Below are 23518 nucleotides of genomic sequence, written 5' to 3'. Positions count from 1 at the left end.
GTCCTAAATAAGAGTGGGAAGCTCGGGATTTTCTTTAAGCCACGATCTTTACGAGTTGCATGGGGGCGTGTCAGTGAGAATCGTGAGGTATATACCATAATACCGAAAGGTAGCCTATTTAGCAGAGGTGGACAAACTACACAACTTCCTTACTTGAGTGAAAGTACAGATACTACTGGTCAAATATTACTCCGTTACAAGTAAAAGTTGTAAAGACCGATTCTTACTTAAGTAAAAGTAGCCTACAGAAGTACTCGTTTTTAAAAGTAGCCTACTTAAGTATAAAAAGTAAAAAGTAAATGTCAATGCATTGTTTTATTATTGTTGCATTGTTGAATGTAATACTTACAGTACCTTATGCCTCTGAATCTATGCTCGCCTTCCCTCATATCAATATCACATTTATATATAACACAGTTCCAGTAGTGGGATTGAATGTGAGATTGAATAAATGCACTCAATAACGTCTACAATGGTTTCGGACACCCAAATGGCTGTTCCCTCAAATAGTGCCCTTGGCTTAGTTTTTTGGCTTTGACGTCAAACCGACTTTCATTTCCAAACCAAAATCATCCTCTGACTGACATTACTACTTTCTACTCAAGGACAGTGACAGAAATGTAGTGGAGTAAAAAGTATGATATTTGTCTTTCAGATGTAGTGAAGTTAAAGTAAAAAGTATCCAGAAAAGATAATACTCAAGTAAAGTAAAGATACTCAAAAAGTGTACTTAAGTACAGTACTCAAGTAAATGTACTTTGTTACTGTCCACCTCTGCTGTTTAGCAGATATTGCAGGCTTTTCTATTTACAGCGCATTAAGTTTTGCCTGCACAGAATATGATGGCATTATAATATAACAATGTAATGTATGTAAAGATAAAGCTTCATAAATTAATTTAAAACATAAAAAAGCAAAGCACACTGATGCACATTTCTTTGTTCTTCATTTTTTAGAACTAGAGTTTAAGAACCTTGCAGTATTTTAGTGTAATTAATTAAGAGAAAGTTCACCGCCATCTTGCTCTGAAGAAAGTTACTTGAACGCACATACCGTCGTAAACACGACTTCCCACCTCGTAAGTATAGGCTACGAACTTCCCAGTAGGACTTGAACTCACCTGAGCCTAATTCATATTTTTTTATGATGGATTTTCATATTTAAGTTTGACAAGTTCTGGAAGAAGAGTAAAAAAAAATGAAAAGAGGCATTTTAAAAAGCAAAAATTGGTAAAAGTAAAAAGTGTTTTAGTTTTAATCAAATCAACAACTTGGTAATAAAAGTGATTGTATTTAAAGGAACACATAAACAATATGTAAAGATAATTATCATAGATAAATAAAGCAATAATGTTATAATATTTACTTTCCTTATGTTCAATCCATCTACCCTCTCCTGAATAAAAGACATCTTCATTTTTCAATAAAGCTGTATATATTTTAGTAAAGTAGTTAATTAAATAAAAGAATATCCTGCATTTAACCAAGAAAGTTTTCCTTCACCAAAACCAGAACGCAACGTAAAAAGAGAACCACCATGCATATAGGCCCACTACATACTTCATCTATTACAACAGAGTCTTACTGTATGTTAATAAAGCACAAAAAGTCCGGAGAACCAAAAACAGGGCACATCTCAGAGGAAAAGGAGGGAGAGAAGTGTCACCAGCAGCAGGAAGAGACTCTGTTTCAATCCCTGACCGCTGTTACACAGGATTCCCTCACAGCATGTCGTCTTTGTACCAGATATAGAGCCCAGGGTATTTAATAGAGAGTTCCCACATATTATATCACTTGCACATCCTTTCGTATTCATACCAATAATGTCAACTGGAAAAAAGAAGGAGATGTTATGTAATACACAAGGGGGGGAATACTAAAACAGGAGTATTTAGAAACTCACTGCAGATTGTGTGTGGAGACTGTAATCACCTTTTGTACTGAAGCACTTTTTCTGGTCACCTGAACAAGTCACAATGTTTGAGCAGTCTTTATTGAATATGTCACAGGTGTAACACATCAGCCCATTGGAATATCGCACCAAACCTATATGATATGAAATAATGAATAAGAGTAGTTAATGCAATAATCAAAACCTAAATTGAGACTTTACAAACATATCACTGCTATTAAATTAATACACTAAAATTAAAAATTAAAAAAATCCCACCATATCTGAAAAAGAAACTCTCTCTTATATGTTCATCATGTACCTGGTGCCTCTTCGGTGTTGCAGAGGTCTGTGTCACAACATTGGGGATTAAAGGTCGTTTCGTTTTGTCCCAAATGTATGGCGTCAGTAACACACAGGGCAGGATCTGTGCAGTTCTTCTCACTGCTATCTAATGTACTGCCATCTAAAAAAAAAATATTAAAACAACACATAAAGATTGACTAATAAAACTTTTTAATAATTTTCTAAATCATGCAATGCTTACTGTTGTATATGGTGATGGAGCCACATTGAAGAGGACATTTTGTTAGATTTTGCTTGCATGATGAATTGTATTCGTATTTGCACTGGTAGCATCTTAGAGCAAATACTGAAATATAAAGAGAATGTCATATAGTAAAACAAATATAAAGGCATTTGTCTGATGTATCAGCACTGCAAATCTTAGAAGCATATTTTAATCTCATTAACACAGAAATGTAGTAATTTAATCAAGTAAGAATCATAAAAAGAAATACACAATACCTGTGGAGAAAGAAACAGTGATGAGACCCAGAGTGATATACAGTGTCATGGCTGGAACATCTGAAGAATGACAGTATGACAGTGTGAAATCAATATGCACCTGAGAGATGTGGTTTTTTAACTATATCTGCTCCAAAGTGAGCCAAGTACACAGCAGAATAGTTAGGCTGAAGTAAGGCAAATCTAAGAGTTTTATTTTTTGCAACTCAAATTGGCTCACATTTGAATATTCACAAAATGAATATTCAAATGGAGGTATAGGTCAATTTCTCTGGTCATGTCAGGTTATCATGACTGCAATGTCAGTTAACCTATAGAGACACTCTATTAGATAAGGGACTTACCTCTGCTTTTAAACTTTTATCTATTGAAATTTGGATTAATTTCCCATTTGGATGCTTTGAGACAATGTTGTATAATAATTTGAACCTGCAGCATAGATTGAGCCAAATTTGCCTTTCAAAACAGCTGAAAGTAAAAGCATGTCTGATCAAGTATCCTTTATCATTTCTATGAAGATGAGCACATTGCAGATCATGTCGATAACACTGTACCAGAAACACATTCACTGTGATTTTTGCATAATGTATCTCTAAAAATGATTCTGATGTGATGATATTACAGCTTACAAATATTAAGATCAAGATGTCTACCCGGGCAGAAGGTTACTTTGAGATTCAAGTTCAAGTTCCTCCACTTGAAGGACTCTAGGCTGCAGTGATACATTTTAGACCACACACAAAAATGAGCAAATGGCGCCACCTTGCGGGGGAAGGTTTAACCGCGAATAAAAATTGAGGAAATTTTAAAACAAATTTCAACATGTAGATTAGGCTACAACACACATCGTTTCTTGTTCGTTCTTCTTTGCTAAAATATACTTGCCATCAACTGTTTATTTTCGGGTAGACTTATTATTATTATTATCAATGGTTGATCAGTTTGGCCTAGTTTCAAATCAATAAGTGTTTTTTTTTTTATCAAACACTTAAAGGGTTATTTCACCCAAAAATGAAAATTATGTCATCGTTTACTCACCCTCGTGTTGTTCCAAAACCGTAATACTTTCGTTCATCGTCAGAACACAAATGAAGATATTTTTAATAAAATTTAAGCCAGTTCTATACTCTCCATTGACAGCTACGCAACTACCACTTTGAAAAGGTTCATAAAGAAATCGTAAAACTAATCCATATGATTTTTTTGTGGTTTAGACCAAATTTTCTGAAGAAAAATTCAACTTACAAGATTGAAACATATTGAATTTAGGCTTTTATTCATAAACATTGATCAGCAAATATAAACAAGCTCAACCGAAGCTGCTTAACATGCGAGAACAAACCTAATTGGGATACAAATTTAAATCTTAATTTTATTAAAATTTTCTTAATCTTAATAAATCATCTTCCTTTTTTCTTTCTTTTTTTTTTGGATAGCATTAATGTCATGGTAACCAGTTATGCTTCATTTTGTTGAATGGGTTTAATTTAATTTGCGCAGATTAATTATGCTCATGATCATCGTATCAGGCGTATTTGAATCACGTGTCTGTAGATGCATGTGTCTATTACTGTAGATGCACTGAAACATTTTGTTTATGATAAAAATATATAAAACATAATTTTAGGAAATAAATTAAGCCTAGCATGTAGGCCTACATTATTAGTCAAGACTCAATAATATCTATCTATTTATTTATTTATTTATTTATTTATTTATTTATTTATTTTAAAACTACTATAATTAGCCTATCATTCATTTTCATATCTTGTTCTAAACAGGTTGCATAGGTTTCACAACAAGACGTGTTGAATCACGTTTAAATGACTCTGAGACTTTTTATTCAACATAGAGATTATGAAGAATAAGATTATAGGCTATAAAAGTTTGCGGTGGAGATTTAATCTGGGAACACTTTGAGTGATGAATCGATTTTTGAACATGTTCATTGAAACGAGCTCAAATAAATCATGCTCTTCGTGTCAGAAACAGGCTGGACAGGTCGGTCGGGCATGTTTCGCAATGAAATGGGCGTGAGGTTAAAAAAGAAGAAAAACACTTAGAGAGACAGACCTTCAGTCTTTCGGACCGCACTTCAGTTCAACATCGATAGACACACTGATTAATGCTTCTAGAGATTGTGTACCGAAGACAACAAATTAGGACCCTTTTTACTCGTTTGCGCATTATTTAGTTAGTTAGTCAATAGAAAATATGACAACCTTGATTAAAGGAGGGAAGGTGGTAAATGAGGATTTTTCTGTGATGGCAGACGTGTATATTGAAGATGGAGTTATCAGTGCAGTTGGCTCAGATCTGCAGGTAGCAGCTGGCACACGGGTCATTGATGCCACAGACAGACTCGTGCTGCCGGGTGGAATAGACACGCACACACACATGGAGCTGTCGTTCATGGGCACCACAGCTGTGGATGACTTTCATATAGGTACCAAGGTAAATACAACCCATGAAATATGTTTTGTGCATCCATTATTGTTCCTAAAGAGTCGTCTGAATAAGTCATCTTAACCTATACTCAATTTTTTCCTTTGATTTCCCCCTCATCACTGATTTGAATGCATATTCTTGCACATTCAGCAATGCAAATAAGCTCAGTGCTCTTGTAACAGAACATAAGGGCATCTATACATTTAATTTCACCTACTTTAATTTCAGGCAAAGCATATAATGCTACTGTATATACATACATACTAAAGGACCTTTTACTTGCTAAAAAACTGTGAGCTACATCAATCAGAGTGCAGAAGACATGTAGAAGTTTTTGTGTAACAGGTTTTTCAGTAAAACTTTGATCATGTTGAAAATTTAGAGGCCTTAGAAATGAATGTTTCCAATGTGATAAGTAGGCTTTATAGGATAAAATCACTGGGGGGGAAATGTACAATATAAAATAGTGGTAAATATCCCAGAAGAATCTGGTGCATTAGCATTCTGGTAAGTCATAAAAAAAAAGAAATAAAAAAAAAAGACTTATAAAGAGGTCAGTTATACAAAATTATGGGTAAGGGTCAAAGGTTATCACCCAAGGTGATTTGGATGATACCAGAGAGTTAATTTGTAACGGTGTGTTCCAGAATCACGTTAATGTTGTTTTACATCGCTACATGGTAACGTGTCCACAGGCCGCAGTCGCAGGAGGCACGACCATGATCCTGGACTTCGTCATCCCTCAGAAGGGGTGTTCACTCCTGGAAGCCTATGAGCGGTGGAGAAGAACAGCGGATGCCAAAGTCTGCTGCGATTACTCCCTTCATATGGCTGTAACCTGGTGGGATGACACTGTATGGCTACTATATAACACACATATATAAAATAAAATAAAATAAAAAAATTGCTACCTGTACTGTGCTAGACTAACTGGGACTTGTCACTTACATATTGTTGCCCTATCTATCTATCTATCTATCTATCTATCTATCTATCTATCTATCTATCTATCTATCTATCTATCTATCTATCTATCTATCTATCTATCTATCTATCTGTCTGTCTGTCTGTCTGTCTGTCCGTCCGTCCGTCCGTCCGTCCGTCCGTCCGTCTGTCCATCCGTCCATCCATCCGTCCATCTATCTAGATTAACATTAACATATGGAACTTTCTTTAGGTCAAGAAGGAAATGGAGACTCTTGTTCGTGAAAAAGGTGTCAACTCTTTTAAGATGTTCATGGCATACAAAGACGTCTTCATGCTGCGTGACCATGAGCTCTATGCTGCATTCTCCCAGTGTAAGGACATCGGAGCAATAGCTCAAGTCCATGCGGAGAATGGAGACCTCATTGCAGAGGTGAGAAGTATTCCAAGATCTTCAAATGACAATTCTGCATCTAGTTTGCTAACATTCAAATTCAGGAATCTATCAGGGAATTATGCTCTAGAAAGGTATATTTGACTTGAGGGGAGGATGATTCATAGAGGGATGCAAGATGTTTTACAGCAGATGATGGTTTTTCTAAGGAGATTCCTGGATGCATTATGTAAGAGACATTCGTCATCTTCTTTACTATTGGATATGCTTCTAATACAGAGTATTATCTTTGAGCATCAGAATGGGCCTGTGAAGGGATGTTTTTTTTTTACCCCAAATGCTCTCTGAGTTAAACTTCACCAGGAGTAAACCAGTGTGCAGGTGTTTTTTGTAAATCATTCTTTAAATGTAAAGCTAAACAAACAGGTCACGTTGTGCAAGAACTAGCCTGTGCCTTTAAACTAACATGAAGTGCCATTTTTGCAAGTTATATGCTGGTCAAAAGTTCAAATGGGGCATATTTAGCTAAGAACAGTTATAAATGTTTTTTCCATGTGATTATAGTGTTAAGACACCAATAATAACTTGCTATTTTTGTTACATAAATACTGACCACATTCATTTTTAGACTGTCTATTGCCAAATGCAGCAAAAAGCCTAAAAAAGAACCAGATGTGTCATGTTAGTATTAGAGTGGTCAGAGTTCAATGGAGAAGTTTATTATTATATGCCATTAAAAGTACAAATTTAGGCAAATTATAACGATAATATTTACGTTAGCTGAAATACATTTTGCCATCCTAACATTCTTATAATAAATCCCAAGAAATGTGTGGAATATGATTCCACTGGAGGGCACCAAATACATGAATGAGTTTTTATAATTTTAATTTTAGAATGCCCTTATAAACATATAAAAGCCCTGACAACCACCTACAAAACCTTAGGATTGTGGCAGTGAGTTTTGCTAGGCAAGCATCACTCTTCAGAAAATATAAATATCTGTTTTACTATTCTTTTCCTGCTTTGCAGGCACTACTGTTTCCTTCAGAAATGCTAATGTAGTTGGTAATAGAAGCTATAGTTGCTAAATCTGAAGAATTTCATGCTGATGCAGTGTGCTGAGACACAGTTGATGCCCGTCTCACAGAGCACGTAGAGATTTTATTTCATTTTAAACAGTCCTTTTCTGTGAATATTGATTTGCGTGTGTGCTCACACACACAGGGTGCTAAGCGTATGCTCTCTCTGGGCATCACGGGTCCTGAGGGCCATGAGATGTGTCGTCCGGAGGAAGTGGAGGCGGAGGCCACACAGCGCGCCATCACTATCGCCCATGCCGCTAACTGCCCGCTCTATGTGGTGCACGTCATGAGCAAATCTGCAGCGAAGGTGGTGGCGAATGCACGCAGAAACGGTGAGTGAGCTGGGATAAGACGAGACAAGATTATTAATCAAAGCAGAAAAGTTTCAAAAATATACAAGTCTGGATTTGAGTTTTTTTATATTTTTTATTTTGTGATGCAAATCATGAGGCAAGTTCATTGGGATATTAGTATTAGTGAAATATTATTACAGTATTAAATAAGTGTTTTCTACTTAATACATTTTAAAGGGTTAGTTCACTCAAAAATGAAAATTCTGTCATTTACTCACCATCAAGTCGGAAGTGGGACTACGGATGGAAATTAGCATTGTGCTAAATCCGGCGTATTTACGTCAACTTCTATTGTACGTTCATTAATACGCACTGTCCCATCCAAAAATAAAAATAAAAAAATGAAATGGATTATATTACAAACATCTTCATTTGTGTTCCGAAGAGGACAGTTGTGGTAAACGGAAGCTCAAGCATGTTCGTCTGACATGCAAGAACCAATGAGGTTCATTCTCATGTTATGCAACACGTTTCGGACATTTGTGAGCGAAAGTCTTACGGGTTTGGAGCGACACAAGGGTGAGTAATTAATGACAGAATTAGAATTTTTGGGTGAAATAAGCCTTTCAAATTTAATTTATTCCTATTATGGCAAAGCTGAATTTTCACATAATGTCACATGATCCTTCAGAAATCATTCTAATATGCGGATTTAGTGCTCAAGAAGCATTTCTTATTATTATTAATCAATGTTAAAAACAGTTGTGCCACTTAATATTTTTGTGGAAAAACTATTTTTTTTCAGAATTCTTTGAAGAATGGAAATTTCAAAAGAACAGCATTTATTTGAAATAATATTTGAAATGTCTTTGCTCTCACTTTTAATCTCATTTGATCATTGCTAAAAAAAATGATTGATTTCTTTCAAAAAAAACAAAACAATTTTACACCAAACTTTTGAATGGTAGTGTATAATAAAATACAATAAAGTCCCATCCTACATTAATATTCTTTCACTAAGATTATGGATTTAAAATGGTGGTCGTGCACCACTTAATGTTGATTTTATTACATTTACATTTGGACTTGCTGGAGCTGGTTTTGATGTTGTTTAATTTTTACATTTCTAAACCTGATTATCAAACACTCAAAGTTGATCGTTTATCGCCAGGTCGAGTGGTGTTTGGAGAGCCCATTGCGGCTGGACTGGGCACAGATGGCACTAACTATTGGCATAAGAATTGGGCTCATGCTGCTGGTTTTGTCATGGGCCCACCCTTGAGACCAGACTCCAGCACCCCTGGATATCTGATGGACCTGCTGGCCAAGTATGTGGGAACTTTCATGATCTCATTATTCACTTAACATTTACTTCCAAACTTGCATGACTTTCTTGCTACCACGGAATACAAAAGTCACAACATAATAAAAAAAGAACATTAACAATCATGAAGCAATGAGATGATAATGTGCATTATCTTACAGTGACGATCTAAGCGTAACAGGAACGGATAACTGCACATTTTCGGTGTGCCAGAAAGCCCTTGGGAAAGACGACTTTACCAAAATTCCAAACGGAGTCAACGGCGTTGAAGACAGGATGTCGGTTATATGGGAGAAGGGAGTGGTCAGTGCCTCTGATAGCAATGATTCCTTCATTCTCACATTTCTCTGATAGAAATATCTATCTATCTATCTATCTATCTATCTATCTATCTATCTAGTCTCAGTGGAGCACTGACCTTTGGCTTTCTCATTCTTTGACGTGAGGTACAGCGATCACAAAAATAACTCACTATATGTGTGTTTTATTTTGCCCAGCACAGCGGAAAAATGGATGAAAACCGGTTTGTAGCTGTCACCAGTACTAACGCAGCAAAAATCTTCAACCTTTATCCTCGAAAAGGGAGAATTGCTAAAGGCTCTGATGCAGACCTAGTCATATGGGACCCAAAGGCCACCAGGTAACTCACAGCTGCCTAGAAAACTACATGTGACCTCATTTATATGCTCTAATGAATAGTGAGCCATGTTTCATTGTGCAGACATTCCTATCAGCCGCTGGCCAGTGTGAATACAAAATGTACTTGAAATAAATTTTATTTATAGTGAAATAGGTCAGAAATACTTAGGGGTTAGGCATTTGAACAAACCACTAACCCCAAATACAACTCAAATTCTACAGCTTTTTGGGGAGATGTGTACTTTTACTTTTCTAACCTTTTCTAACTGCTCGGACTTGCTTTCCTCCAGGAGAAAATGTTCCATAGACTTACACTGAAAGAGCCATATTTACAGAACAGAATATTATAGGGGTTGGGCTTATTTGCCTGTACGCAATCACTTAGCAACACCTTAGAAACCACCCTTAAAGGTAGGGTAGGCAATTCTCGGAGAGGCTAGCAATAGCGAGCTAGCTTTGAAAGCATGAGGTCCCACCCTCCCTTCAGAGTGCTCTACAAAACGCTCTGAATATAACGTCACGGGTTTGCATCTCTTTCAAATGACAGTAGTTATGGCGTGAATGCAGCATAAGCTTGTTATTTTGGTTCAGGAAGAACTGTAAAAGGTGGCTGCTATTTGTTTGCGGCACTCTGGGACTGGCGTCTGTCTAACTTTGCATAGCATGAAATGTGATGGTGATGTATGATGTCTGCGCCAGCAGGTGTGCGGAAGTTTGAAAAAACATAAGCATAAATAACATATAAAAAAACATAAACATATATAAAACATATATATATATACCACTTAACTTAATGATTGCTATCAGGATTTGAGATTTTCAACCAGCATAACAAAAAATCACCTACCCTGCCTTTAACACCTTAGCAACCACATAACAACATCCTGGCAACCAGTTACAACATCAATCAGTATCATAGTGGTAGGTTACATGTTGCACAGGCAAACAGCACTCATAAAATGTAACTATCAAGTTACTGTTGCAATTCTGACACATTGACACATCATCTTTAAAGGAAATTCCAAAAAGCAATGCCTCAATGTTACACAATAATGTGCCATAATGTTTTGATCGTATAGGCTAATTCAAAATGCAGTCTTCTCATTTCATGGGCTTCAGCTTTTACAGATTTTCATTTCATAACTGCTTGAATTTATCTGTAATTGAATATGTTGGCAATGTTGCTGAGCCTTGTATTGTACTACATCACTTTAATAGCTGTTTTTGTTATTCAGCTGAAATGAGCCTTGTACTTGCCTTATTTCAGAAATGTAATCCATACCTCAGTTTTTGGAGGGTAGTCACATTCGTGAGAGTAATTGTGAGGGCAATTTGTGAGATTAATCATAAAATGGTTTTGGCAAGTTTGCTTTAATTTGAAATTCATGAATGTACGTAGGTTCAGAAAGCCTACCTGTGATGTAGGTTGAGCATGTTTCTGCATGTGTGAGGATCTATAGATGTTGAACATACTGCAGATGTTGCTATGAAGAAGCGGATTGGCTGTTAAGACATGCCCATAAATGGAAGAACATGAATTGTTCTTCCTGCTCAAACACGTCGTTTGTAAAGTTCACGCATGGAAGGAGAGTACGGAAACAGCAGGCGGCCCTGGGTCTTATGTAATTGGGCCACGTTGTGACTCCTCTTCCCCGTGAATGTAGGCTAGCTCCCTCTAGGCAAATAACCAACCGCTGATGTGAGTTAAGCAGCGAGCACCAATGTGCTGAAACTTAGCGCACAGCAGCGCTGCATTAATCAGAGCTGAGCGCTTGTGTAAGACTCGCTAACAAGGGACTGGTGACGTGTCCTGGTCTATATTAGACAATTAGGGTCAACTGGATGTATGTTCTTAGCAGAAAATAATGAAAAGCAAGACATTTAACCACAATATTTGCACTTTATGTTTAGATTTAAATGCCTTCCATATTGTGTCTCACAATTGATTGTACTGACAGTTAATTCAACTGTGAGATTGCATAATTATCCATCCCTCAGATAATTATCAAGATAAAGCAATACGCCAAGAGAGGCCAAGCGTTATGATTTTACCGCGGGTAATGGTTATTCATTGGCACAACGTGAAGCAGAGCTTTGTTAAAAGTTTTTTACATTTATTAAAGGTGCATTGTGTAATATTTAGGAGGATATGTAGACATAAATGCAATATAATATACATACCTATGTTTTCAGTGGTGTATAAAGACCTTACATAATGAACCGTTATGTTTTTATTACCTTAGAATGAGCCATTTCAATACACCGCGGATCCCCCTACATTGAAATAGCCATTTTGCGCCGACATGTTTCTACAGTAATCCTAAACGGACAAACTACTACAGAGCGCGTTTCGTCACTATGTTGTTCTTCGTGCAAAGAAGCTGGCTAGAGTCAGCGAATAAAACACTGACACAATGATGAACAAGTAACAATCATATTCACAATAACATCATTTTGCTGAATAATAAATTTAACATAATTTCTTAATTTATCTTTGTGAAGAAACCTCATTGCTTAACTGGCTACTCTGCTGTCTCAGACGATGACATTTTGTTCCTGTCGGCCACCATAACTTTTGTTGGTTGCAATTCGCAACCTGACCACTAGTTGCCACTAAAAATCACACACTGTACCTTTAATATTCATACAATATTCATTGGCCAGTTTAAACTGATGTAATTTCTAACTTCGAAATTGCGAAAATAAGCATTGTTTTTAAAACAGCTTTCTGAACACAACCCTAGTCAACCATTGCTTGTACAAACAAACAAGTCCCGCCCCCAACTCACGCTATCGGTCAAATCATTGTAGGAGTAGATGGGACTCTTAAAAAGGGAATTATTCATAATGCCACAGAGACCGTTTTCGAGAATGATATAAATTGAAAATATTTTAAAAACGAAAAAGTTACATCAGCTTTACCTTAGTTCCATAACAACAATCTACTGTATGGTCTTGTGTGCATTTATCAGCATTTTACAAAGCTTTCTTTTTTGCAAGCAACATAAATTTTTTAAATACCACATTCAAACTAAAAAAAAAATACGAAAGAGGAGCTGTCAGAAGATAAATGAGTTTGCAATATTTTTCAAGCAGTAGTACAACCTTTACCCTCAATTTTTGGACTGTTAGCATTCATCAATTTTTAAATTATGGAATATTTATTGTCTTTCACAGCATTATAATAGATGCAACAATAAAAAAACATAGTAGACAAAGTATGCAGTTTTTATTTTTATTCATAATAAATCAATTAATGGAAACTTCTGTACAGACAAATTCTAAGTCAAGCTGAACACAGTAGGAACATTAATATCCATTGCACAATGGCAGTTTTTGTTTTTAGTCGATAGCTGTCATTTTAATTTTGCTGGCTGGTTTGTCTCAGCTCTGGAGACAGATGGCCACTCGGAGCTCATTTGAACTGCTGATACAGCATGCAAAAAAAAGAAAAGAAAAGAAAAAAAGCTGAATATGGGAAACAACAGATTTGGTTTGCCACTTCACACACCGTCAATGGGCTTAAATATTCCCATGCTGATGTATTATACTATATATATATATATATATATAATGATATAAATGTAAATTAGTAAGTCAACACATATTAATGTCCTCTAATGTCTTCTGTTTGAATTGTGCATCATTTTGTGTTGTTTTAGGGTGATTTCAGCAAAGACTCACCACCAGGCTGTGGACTATAACATCTTTGAGGGAATGTTGTGTCACGGGCTTCCAGTGGTGACGATGTCCAGAGGGAAGGTGGTTTATGAAAACGGGCAACTGTTCACAAAACCGGGCGAGGGACAATACATCCCACGGAAACCCTTTGCTGAATTTGTGTATAAGAGAATTAATCAGCGGGAAAAGGTAAGTCAGGATTGGGCTTTGCTCTAAGAATGCCCAGCATCCCCTAAAATTTCATAAGAAATGTGGCCATTGTGCTGTATGATCTGTTGGTGAGCATTCTTTGTTTTTTAGGTTGGAAAGCCAAGTGCTGTGTGCAGAGAACCGTATGATGGAGAAGTCGTATCTATAAGACCCTGAGTCATAGAGGAAATGTTTTAAGGAAGATGAATGTGCAGTATTCATTTAAAAAAAAAAAGATTGTGGTTGTAAAAAAAAAGGGTGTTGCAGTTTCATGCCATAGAAGAAAGTTCCACAAATAACATTTTATTCTCTAGTCCTGTTGAAAATATGGTGCCGTTAAGAACCCAGGAAAAAAAACTGTCCCCAATTATCCCTAAAAAAACTTTTGTGGAATGGAAATGTTTAATGGATGTTAATGGTTCTTCATGAAACCATCAATGCCAATAAAGAACCTTTATTTTTCAGATTGTACAGTGAAAATGGTGCTGCAAAGAACCATTGAAGAACCACTTATTCATTAGTGATGAACTGATCAGTACTGAGATTCTCCTACTTTGTGTTTTGAGTCACTCCCAAATTGTATTTTACAGTATTGTTAAATACAGAATGTGAATTACAGTTTTTTCTTTCCTTTCTTTTTTAGCTACACAATGTTTGAATACAATTTTATTTTCTGTCCTGATCAGACTCTGAGAAGACAAGTCAGTTTTGGACACACACACACACACACAAAGTATCACAGTTTCAACAACAATTGCACAACTATTTTAAAACATTGATAAACTGGAGTTATGATGCTGAAAATTCAGCTTTTACATCACAGAAATAAACTATTTTCAAATATATTCAGATAGAAAACGTTTATTTTAAATTGTAATAATTGTAACAAAACTATTTAAAAATCAGACCGAACCCAAACTTTTGAACAGTAATGTACATGTTTTATGCTCATCATTGCTCAATGACTACCACCTCAATTTGAGATCATTAAAGGGTTAGTTCACCCAAAAATGAAAATTCTGTCACTAATTACTCACCCTCATGTCTTTTCAAACCCGTAAGACTTTCGTTCATCTTCAGAACACAAATGAAGATCTTTTTGTTGAAATCTGACACTTTTAACTGACGCTTCAAAACAATCATAAAGAGATCATAAAATTAATCCATATGAATTGAGTGGTTTAGTCCAAATTTTCTGAAGAATCGATTGCTTTATATGATGAACAGATTTAATTTAGGCTTTTATTCACATATAAACATGGATTCATCATATAAAGCGGTCGAGTCGCTTCAAAAAACTTGGACTAAACGGCTCAATTTGTATGGATTAGTTTTACGATCTCTTTGTGAACGTTTTGAAGCGTCAAATTGCGTATCTGTCAATGGAGGGACAGAAAGCTCTCAGATTTCATCAAAAATATCTTAATTTGTGTTCTGAAGATGAACTAAAGTCATAAGGGTTTGGAACGTGAGTAACTAATGACAGAATTGTCATTTTTGGATGAACTATCCCTTTAACCCCTGAAGGTACAGACACATGCAGGGCTGGATCATGGACCGGGTCAGTTGGGCTAGTGGAATGCTTCAACTCGTGTGGCATGACATTGCCAAAGTAAAAAAGAAAACCAGGGCCCTGATCACATACAGTGTGTGATGACCACTAGGGCTCCTGGGTCTATTCAACACAAACTGATCACTAGGGCCCATGGCCTATCATCCCATTCCCATTGCCTTCTATACTCAGACCACTGGGTCACCACAAACAGAACCCAGTGCAATGTTAAGTTGAACTTTTTGATAACAATGCCTGTAAATTCTGCTGTCCACATGTACTATATCAAACCTGCGATTATGGCTGCTTGACAGACTTTAACAAACTTCAAGCATACTTAAACAGCGTCAGGGTTTGTTCTGTGCTTATGGAAGAGTAAGGGGCACCAAAAACTGGGCTGCAATAAAAACAAAAAATAAATTATTTTGTTAATACAATCCACATTATAACAGCTAATGCCAAAACATAATGCAAGAACTTGAAAACAGATGCTTACAGCTATATAGGTTCGATTTCCCACATAATACTTTTTCTGAAATGTCACAACACAATTTGCAATACATAACACTATATAAACATACACCATATGTTTCTGGCCTTGGTTGCAAAGCTAAATAAGATCAATTTACTAGAGAAGCAAAACTGAAGACTTGTTTTCAGAGAATATAGTTTGAATTAAACATATTTTTCTTACCCCACTGACATTTTTAAAAGCATAAATATTATGCTTTTAAATATTATATTTATTATATTTAAATATTATAAAATAATACTAAACCAGATTGACTGTGATTTCTGCTTAAAACAAGAAAAAAATGGGGTAAGAATAAATTAACTTAATTCCAGATATGTTCTCCTAAAACAAGTCTATATCTTTACACAATTTTACAGTTCAAGTAAAATTATTCTCTTTTAAACATTCTAAAAAATATTGATTTAGACACTGATGTTGCCAAAGTGAATATGTTCAGTACTACCAACCTGCATGGCTAAAGTCTTCAGATCTCCTTCATGTTCTTCCACTGTAGACTTGCACCGCTTTCTTAAAATCTTTGCATGTAGATAAGCAGCTCTTTTCTTTGCGACATCTGAGAAAAACTGCTCGGATAGCACAGCCCTGAGCTGGACTATCTGTGATGACAGCAGAATCAGAACAACCAGCAAGACCAGGACGACAGACAGAGGAACCAGAGATTGATAGAGCCACAGTTGTGGTTCAGGCAAGCACTTCTTCTCAAACAGAGACACTGTGTAAGAAAAATCAGCCCCTTTTGCATTTTCCTTAACAGGTAAACCTAGAAATAATGTTGCTTCCTTTCAAAACAAAAAAGGAGAAAGTGGAGAGAAGAAAATTAGAAGAAATTTAATTCAGACATAAAAAAATATCAGTGGCAGTTTTCATATAGTTTGATTATGAAAAGGATAGTTCACCCGAAAAAAAATCATGTTATTCTAAAATGGTATGACTATTTTTTTTTACAGAAAAGAAGAAATTTAGAAGAATGTTGTGGTACAAACATCATTGGGCCCATTTTTGACTTTAACTGGAGATATATATTTTTTTAATAATATTATCTTTTTGGTTCCACAGAAGAAAGAAATTCATACAGTTTTGGAACGACAAGAAGGTTAGTAAATTAAGACAACATTTTCATTTTTGGGTGAACTCTCTCTTTAAATATAGCCTGCCCTACAGAAATGAGGATCTATGTTCACACAAGCAAAATACGTTTCTGTTATAAAAGATTGAAACAGGATTCTTTAGCCTAACTACCTTGCTTTTAGAAATATATGATAGATCTGTGATAACGTTCACACAACAGTAGAATATGTTGGTTATTCCTGTTTGAAATGCTAAATTCGGACAATTCAGTTTTGACAGAAAGTTATTAGCTATAGTGACTCAGGAATGTCAAAGTGGCAGTGCATGGCTTCGTGCACAAAAACACAATAGCCTACGTTTGTCAATCGTTTTTGGAGTGTTAAATACAGTTCCGTTAATAATTAGTAAGGATTAAAGGACTAACGTATCCAAGTATATGTATAACACTATTCTAGCTTACCTGGATTTTTATCCCCACAGGAACATGAAGTGGCTCCAGTTCCCCGAGCCGCTTGCTCAGAACCACAATAAGCCAGTAAATCAGGCCGTCGAGGCTAATAAACACCAGCCAGGTGAGACAGTGTGTGAATATAGGAATACTGAACTTGAGCATGGCTTTCCACTGCCGACCGGTCGGACGGATGGACGGGGTCACATAACGTTCCGATTCGCTTTTGCTGAGCGGAAGGACACACGGTTTGCCCTTCTCCCTTTGCTGCTCGTCAAAGCAACGGAACGTTTTCGTGATGTATATGTTGTTGTGCTTTTTGTCCACATGAAATCTTCTCAGGTATAAAGCAGTGAGGAGCACAATAAATAAAAGACCTAATGTTGGAGACAATATATTTCCTATTGAAGACAAAGCATTGGTCACTGCTAACACACTCTGCGCGGTCTGGTTTAGAGCCTGTTCGGCCCCAGAGAGGTGGACTTTGAAGAGCTCAGAGTCCACCTTTGCTTTAAGACTAAAATCTGCATGGTAACTCCGAACCGGAAAGTTACTTTTAAGTTCATTTCCCACCCACATTAGCATTTTAATATAATTTCCGAGGGGTTCTGTATTGATATCCAGTAACTTTTCCTCCAAGTTGCAGAGGAGGCCTTTTGCAAGCAGTCTCATGTTCTGTAACGTGTTCTGGATGTTGAAGAAAATCACTGAACTGGTTCCTAATGTGAGAAGAAGACTCTTCACTTGCTTCATACCCATCGAGATCAAAACCAGGGCTCCGAAACAACGGATCCTTTCTGAGAAATACATTGCTGTTGTTAAGCTTATACAAAAAACACAAGTGAGGGGAACCGAGACCTCCTGAACACATTTGAAGGAAAAGTGAAGGATGAGGAAGAGGAAGGTGCTCAGAATGAGGCTGGTGGTAAAGCAGCTCAACAAGAAGAGTGTTTTTTCCTTCCAGCTTGTCGTGTTGTTGGTTGTGTAGAGAGCATATGTTCTGGACCAGACCCATCGTACTCTTTCTGCCAGCTGATCAAATTTAGTTTGAATCATCATCGTCTCTCTAACCTGAATTAACATGAACAGAGATTTTGAAATTGGAAATGATGATGGCTTATGATTTCATCACTACGTGAAATGGTTAATGAGCCCTACAATGTCTGCATTATTTTGATTGGGCTCCAAAACATATTTAGACATTTAAGCCAAACTTAAAAATGTGAATATCATTGCATTAGATAACAGAATATCAAATCAAGTAGTTAAAATACAGTAGCACAAACACACTTTTCTTGTAATACCTTTAACAAAAAAAAAAAAGTTTATTAGGTTTTAAATGATAAAACAATAGATATATACCGTTATTTGGACATGTTGTGGTTCAGACACACATAATATGATGAGACTAGATGGTTAATTGCAATAAATGGCTCAAAAAAGTTTTTTTTTATCAGTGTAGCTTGAGGTTTTATTCTACTGATATTGAAATTTGATATAATGTTGACCGAAGAAACAATAAATCTGTTAATACAATTTAGTCTCTAATATAATGCAACATTTGATTTTGTACAGTGATGACATAAAAAAAAAAAAAAAAAAAAACTCTGATTTGATTTTACAGTAAGATAATTTATTTGAACTTACCTTTTATTTGTCTGGAATTGTATCAGCTCATGATTGTGTTGTGGCAGTCCAGCATTTATCTGTCAAAGCAGGAGGAAGCTGTTTTATCCACAGTTGTTCACTTCCTTTTTTAGCCATCATCTCAGCACTTACTCATAACCACAGAATAGCGCTGACAAAAAAACACCTTGTGATAAAAATGTTCCATGAAAAAAACCCCCAACATAATTCTGTTGTATTTGGAAAGCTGTATGCTTGCTTTCGAAGTATTTTGATAATTTTGTAGGTAAACAAATTTATTGTCTTTAACTAATGTACATACAACCTGGGGGTGCAGCTTTAATAAACAGGACATATAGGACAAAATTATACTATATGATATAATAAATTAATAACTTAAAATTCTATTTTATTGTTAAATAAAACAATAATTATTATAATAATTATTATTATTATAAGTATTGTTTTTTTATTAAGTTTTTTTTTTTTTTTTAAGTTCCTTATTTCCGATAAATGCTGTTCTTTTGAAGTTTCTATTCATCAAAGAATCCTGAAAAAAATTGTACACAACTGTTTTCAACATTGATAATAAAAAAATAATGTGTCATGTGACACTGAAGACTGGAGTAATGATGTTGAAAATTCAACTTGGCATTACAGGAATAAATTAATTTCAAAGTATATTCAAATAGAAAACAGTTATTTTAAATTGTAAAAAAAAAAAAATTCATAATATTACTGTCTTTGCAGTATTATATATATAGAGAGCGTTTTCACATTTAAATCTAGACTAAAAGACGCATCTCTTTAGCCAAATATTTACATAATGCATCTCATAACCTTGCACTCCAGTTATATCAGATCAAATGCACATGATTACATTTGCTTGAAATGTTATGAACAGCAGCTTCGCTAATTAATTTCCATTTGCTTTTCTATTTTATCTTTGGACGACCATCCCGAACTAGAGAGTATGTCAGCTCCGGTTTGGATCCAGTCTCTTACGAAGACTTCAGATGACCCAAAACCTGTGAAGAGACGACCCTAACTCCGGCCAGGACTTCAGATGACGCCAACTCTGAATCAACATGCACAGTGCTAAATTTTCTATATATTATAATCATTATGTTCACATCTTGTAATAATTACTTCAATGAGCTCATTGTTTCTGCCTAAAATTTATACATGATGTTAGCTTACTGCGTGATTTTTATATCTACATTTCTGAAATGCATACTGTAACTTGGACACAGTCACCTCTGATAACAGATCACTCTCTAAATTGTAATGTAGACACATGCATTTTCTATAAAGCTGCTTTGAAATGTATTGTGTACAATTAATACAATTGTACAATTGTATACAATTAATGTATTGTGAAAAGCGCTATACAAATACATGTGAATAGAATTGAATACACTGTATATTGCCATATATAAATATATATCTGTTTTCATGTCACGTCAGGAAACACTATAAATAGAGACTTGCTGCTTTTGTTTGTGAACGCTCATTTTCCAGTGTAATATCCATTTTTTATTTTTTAATTTGAAAAATAACTTACATAAATCTCTGTACTCAACCATACTTGACCAAGACATAGCCTTGGCATGAACACATTGCACCAAAAAAAAAAAAAAAAGAAAAGAAAAAGAAAAAACAATAGAGAAGGCATTTGAAATAGAATAGAACATACCTTTGACATCATGAGACATTATCCCACTTCCATACATTTAGAGTGTTTGCTTTAATAGAGATCTCTTTTCAAATTATGTAGATTGTGAAAAACGTACACTGAAATCATAAGTAGGACTGAAAGCTTGATAAACATTTCTTTTTTTTAAAAAATCAGAAAAATGATAATTTTCATAGGAAGAGGTATAATGTCCCAGTGCATATTTCCATTCAGGCATTGAAACTAGGAGTCATAAACTGCTCAGATATAAGAAGCTCTGATTATTACTAAAAAATAGAAAATAAAAAATAAATAGGTCTTGGCTTGTAAATAAACTAACAAAAATATATTAAATGACTTCTACTTTCTTGAAAGGAAGAAATAAAAACCAAAGGTATATCATCGTGTGGCAATAGCATCGTCCCGATGTGCATTTCTCTGCAGACAGCATCATGCTCGGAAAACTGTACAGCACAATACTGCGAAAGTCAGTGAGCTGCAGCCGCCTCCGGTAAAAAGATCTCGGAAATTTGGGGCTCTTTTGTCAGGAATGCTGCAGCTCATATTTCCGTAAAGATATAAAAATCCCTGGTCACATTTTCCTTTAAATTTTCAACAAAGTATGATTTTACAAGGTGGAATGTTCATTCGGAATTTTGCCCTTCTGGTCAGTGTGAGACCACTGCCTTATTTTTTTTAACGAAAATTCAATTCAGGGTGAAGGGGGGGAGGGGATCGTTGTCGACATGCACTGTACAAGAAACTGCAATTTTTTTTTCTCCAAATATCGTCTTTATCAAAACATGCTGAGTTACTGTAAGATGTGCCCAAGCCATGTTGCCAAAAACCCTTTTCAACATGCTTGTTAAACGAATGAACTTCAAACAATACAGACTAAAACTAGAAGAGCTGAAGAAATGAACAGCCCCTGAAAATTCAAATGAAAAAGAACTGGAACAATATCGGGGTGGAAATCTGACAACGGAAGCAAGAAGTACAGAGAGTTTACCCTGGGACAGGGGAGAAGTAGAGAAACATGTACAATTTGCACATCATCTTTAGCTTCATAAGGCTTACGCCTTTACAATAATAAATCATAGACATTTATTTTTTACGTCTTTGTCACATGAACAGATTTTTCACTGTAAATAAAATGTTTAGCTTGTCATTTAACTGCTTGTCTGTAAAAATACAGTAGAGAGACCAATGAACGGTCTACAGGACAAAAAAAACAAGGTTTCATGTTTTTTTTCTTCTTCTTCTTCAAATCACACTGTAGCATTCACTCCCCATGAAAACCATGCACTAGTGAAATTTATCTTTAAAAATAATAGAAATGGTTGAAAATGGCTGATCCGGTTTGTTTTTTCTTTTTCTTTTTTTCTCATCATCTTTTTTTTTTTTTTGCAAGTTGCAGTCTGAGAAATTTATTTATTTTCTATTTACTTTTTTTTTTTTTTTTAAGTTCAGCTAAAGTTGTGTCCATGCAACAAAAAACTTGTTATTTCCTCTTTAGGTTTCATACAGTATCAAGAGAAGAAATTCAATTTGATCTTAAAAGATGATTCAAACCTACATGTCATCTCTGTATTGATCTAGCAGAATCTTATCTGGGGAGTGAGGTGACCATTCCCGCGTCATATTCTTGTTTTGTGTGTACATTTCTGGGTCTGTTGGCATGGCTTGACCCAAGGAACACTGTTAGCCCATGTAGATACAAATACATCAACATTAAAAGAAACATAAATGGAAAATGAAAGTCGAAGAGAACGTTTCACCCCATTTCAAAAAGGGCTTCTGAAGAACTCAACATTTCGCTTCTCAGTTCAGGCTCAACTCCAATGGCTTCAAATAGGCTCTAAAATCAAGAATTGTGACGTTCCATGAGCTCAGGAGCCCATTTCCAGCTTCGTCTCGTCCCTACCCTCTAGGGGGTGCTCTTTGCGCACGATGTGTGCGGCATTTTTTTTGCGAGCAAAAACAGGACCGCTTTTTTCACCCCTAAGAAACAAGCTCTGAACACACAACATCAAGCATGCAGTGTTACCGGGGGGACGGGACCTGTCGCAATTCTCAAACTCCACCCATTGGCTGCTACAATAACGCTATATTTCAGGAAACTGCTACGAGCGACCGAACGGCCCGGACCCGCTGTCGAGAGATGACTGGGAAGCTCTTCTGGTCAATGGGGCCAAGGATGGGTCGACCAATGAAGAGGGAGGAAACAGTTTGAACCAGCCAATAACCATGTTGGACAAGTCCAGATCATCTAAAAGTATCTGAGCGGCTCCCATGAAGGATTTGTGGTCCATTCGTCCATAGTCTCCCCACACAATGATCTACGATGGGAAGAGAATTAAGAATTAATGAACAGACTGAGGCCAGGTCTCATAATATAAAAAAAAAATTAATAGATGACTGAGTAGATATCGTGGAAAAAAATGTGTGTATTACTCTGTATTAAACTGCATTATATATGGCATCGCTATACACATATATAAATATATATAATAATAATAATAATAAATATTCATTTATGTCGCAATTATATACTATATATATACAGGGCTTGACCCACCACTGTGGCTAGTGGTTTTCCAAAGTTACTAGCCACTCAGTAATTTTACTGGCCACAATTTTGACATCGATACCATGGGGAAAAATTGCCATATACGTAGATATTTTTTTAATTATCTCATAATTTGGCAGCAGGTATATTACTTTACTGCTGTCACTTTAAGACCTGATGCACGGATCCATTATGCTGTTACATGTGTTTTCTTTATCAGCTGTTTACGTTCACTTGTAACATAACTGACTGTGTTTACGTGAATACTCGCCAAGACCGGCTTTTTGACATAATTTTTTGCATTTGACTGTTTAAGCGCAATAAGCAGTGAAAAATAACTTAGTTTAGTTCTGAGAGGTGGCTTTATATAT

General features: G+C 35.7%; 4 protein-coding genes and 1 long non-coding RNA gene across 24 annotated transcripts in view; 2 read left to right on the top strand and 3 right to left on the bottom strand.

Moving 5' to 3' along the window:
* Positions 1–1228: 1228 nt before the first annotated feature.
* LOC311067975 (uncharacterized protein) lies at positions 1229–2847 on the bottom strand. The gene is made up of 5 exons (XM_084090122.1): positions 2698–2847; positions 2438–2542; positions 2213–2356; positions 1932–2045; positions 1229–1829 (listed from the first exon to the last, which is right to left on the bottom strand). Exons 1-5 carry the CDS (start codon positions 2744–2746, stop codon positions 1636–1638), a joined length of 606 nt encoding a protein of 201 aa, XP_083946248.1. The 5' UTR covers positions 2747–2847; the 3' UTR covers positions 1229–1635.
* A 1912-nt stretch (positions 2848–4759) lies between these two features.
* On the top strand, positions 4760–14292 carry dpys (dihydropyrimidinase). Its single transcript, XM_084088656.1, has 9 exons — positions 4760–5151; positions 5841–5999; positions 6323–6502; positions 7691–7880; positions 9013–9169; positions 9327–9468; positions 9663–9805; positions 13467–13674; positions 13786–14292. The coding sequence occupies exons 1-9, from the start codon at positions 4912–4914 to the stop codon at positions 13849–13851; spliced, it is 1485 nt and encodes a 494-aa protein (XP_083944782.1). The 5' UTR covers positions 4760–4911; the 3' UTR covers positions 13852–14292.
* Positions 14293–14426: 134 nt separating this feature from the next.
* Positions 14427–19259, bottom strand: dcstamp (dendrocyte expressed seven transmembrane protein). 2 transcript variants are annotated; one of them, XM_084088658.1, is made up of 4 exons: positions 18925–19259; positions 17290–18348; positions 16208–16540; positions 14427–15623 (listed from the first exon to the last, which is right to left on the bottom strand). In XM_084088658.1, exons 2-4 carry the CDS (start codon positions 18334–18336, stop codon positions 15564–15566), a joined length of 1440 nt encoding a protein of 479 aa, XP_083944784.1. In that variant the 5' UTR covers positions 18337–18348; positions 18925–19259; the 3' UTR covers positions 14427–15563. The 2 variants fall into 2 exon arrangements, with proteins under 2 accessions (XP_083944784.1, XP_083944783.1); XM_084088657.1 differs by having other exon boundaries at positions 17290–19259.
* Positions 16535–20281, top strand: LOC311067071. The gene is made up of 3 exons (XR_014603177.1): positions 16535–16854; positions 17310–17401; positions 19872–20281. It is a non-coding gene; the product is annotated as an uncharacterized lncRNA (long non-coding RNA).
* Positions 20282–21203: 922 nt separating this feature from the next.
* The window catches only part of rims2a (regulating synaptic membrane exocytosis 2a), a 191259-nt gene continuing 188944 nt past the window's right edge, over positions 21204–23518 (bottom strand). For all 19 annotated transcript variants that reach the window (XM_084088637.1, XM_084088638.1, XM_084088636.1 and 16 more), the window contains one exon: positions 21204–22917. In XM_084088637.1, the coding sequence (XP_083944763.1) occupies positions 22702–22917 (216 nt within the window). In that variant the 3' untranslated portion in view covers positions 21204–22701. The remainder of the gene's footprint in view (positions 22918–23518) is intronic.

Source organism: Abramis brama (genome assembly GCF_963993115.1).
Source record: "Abramis brama genome assembly, chromosome: 17".
Lineage (NCBI taxonomy): Eukaryota > Metazoa > Chordata > Actinopteri > Cypriniformes > Leuciscidae > Abramis > Abramis brama.
Note: the sequence above shows the minus strand (reverse complement) of the source record. Positions and strands in the feature narration are given on the sequence as shown.

What these genes read in the sequence shown, in the direction of transcription:
- LOC311067975 (XM_084090122.1), bottom strand. Translation starts at nt 2,746, where the DNA reads ATGACACTGTATATCACTCTGGGTCTCATCACTGTTTCTTTCTCCACA. An exon ending in CAACACCGAAGAGGCACCAG is followed by an intron (nt 2,046 to 2,212) that starts GTACATGATGAA and finishes CATATCATATAG; the next exon opens with GTTTGGTGCGATATTCCAAT. An exon ending in AAAGTGCTTCAGTACAAAAG is followed by an intron (nt 1,830 to 1,931) that starts GTGATTACAGTC and finishes TCTTTTTTCCAG; the next exon opens with TTGACATTATTGGTATGAAT.
- dcstamp (XM_084088657.1), bottom strand. Translation starts at nt 18,360, where the DNA reads ATGTTAATTCAGGTTAGAGAGACGATGATGATTCAAACTAAATTTGAT. An exon ending in CTGTGGGGATAAAAATCCAG is followed by an intron (nt 16,541 to 17,289) that starts GTAAGCTAGAAT and finishes TTGTTTTGAAAG; the next exon opens with GAAGCAACATTATTTCTAGG. An exon ending in TGAAGACTTTAGCCATGCAG is followed by an intron (nt 15,624 to 16,207) that starts GTTGGTAGTACT and finishes TTTTTATTGCAG; the next exon opens with CCCAGTTTTTGGTGCCCCTT.
- dpys (XM_084088656.1), top strand. Translation starts at nt 4,912, where the DNA reads ATGACAACCTTGATTAAAGGAGGGAAGGTGGTAAATGAGGATTTTTCT. An exon ending in TAACCTGGTGGGATGACACT is followed by an intron (nt 6,000 to 6,322) that starts GTATGGCTACTA and finishes AACTTTCTTTAG; the next exon opens with GTCAAGAAGGAAATGGAGAC. An exon ending in CTGATGGACCTGCTGGCCAA is followed by an intron (nt 9,170 to 9,326) that starts GTATGTGGGAAC and finishes ATTATCTTACAG; the next exon opens with TGACGATCTAAGCGTAACAG.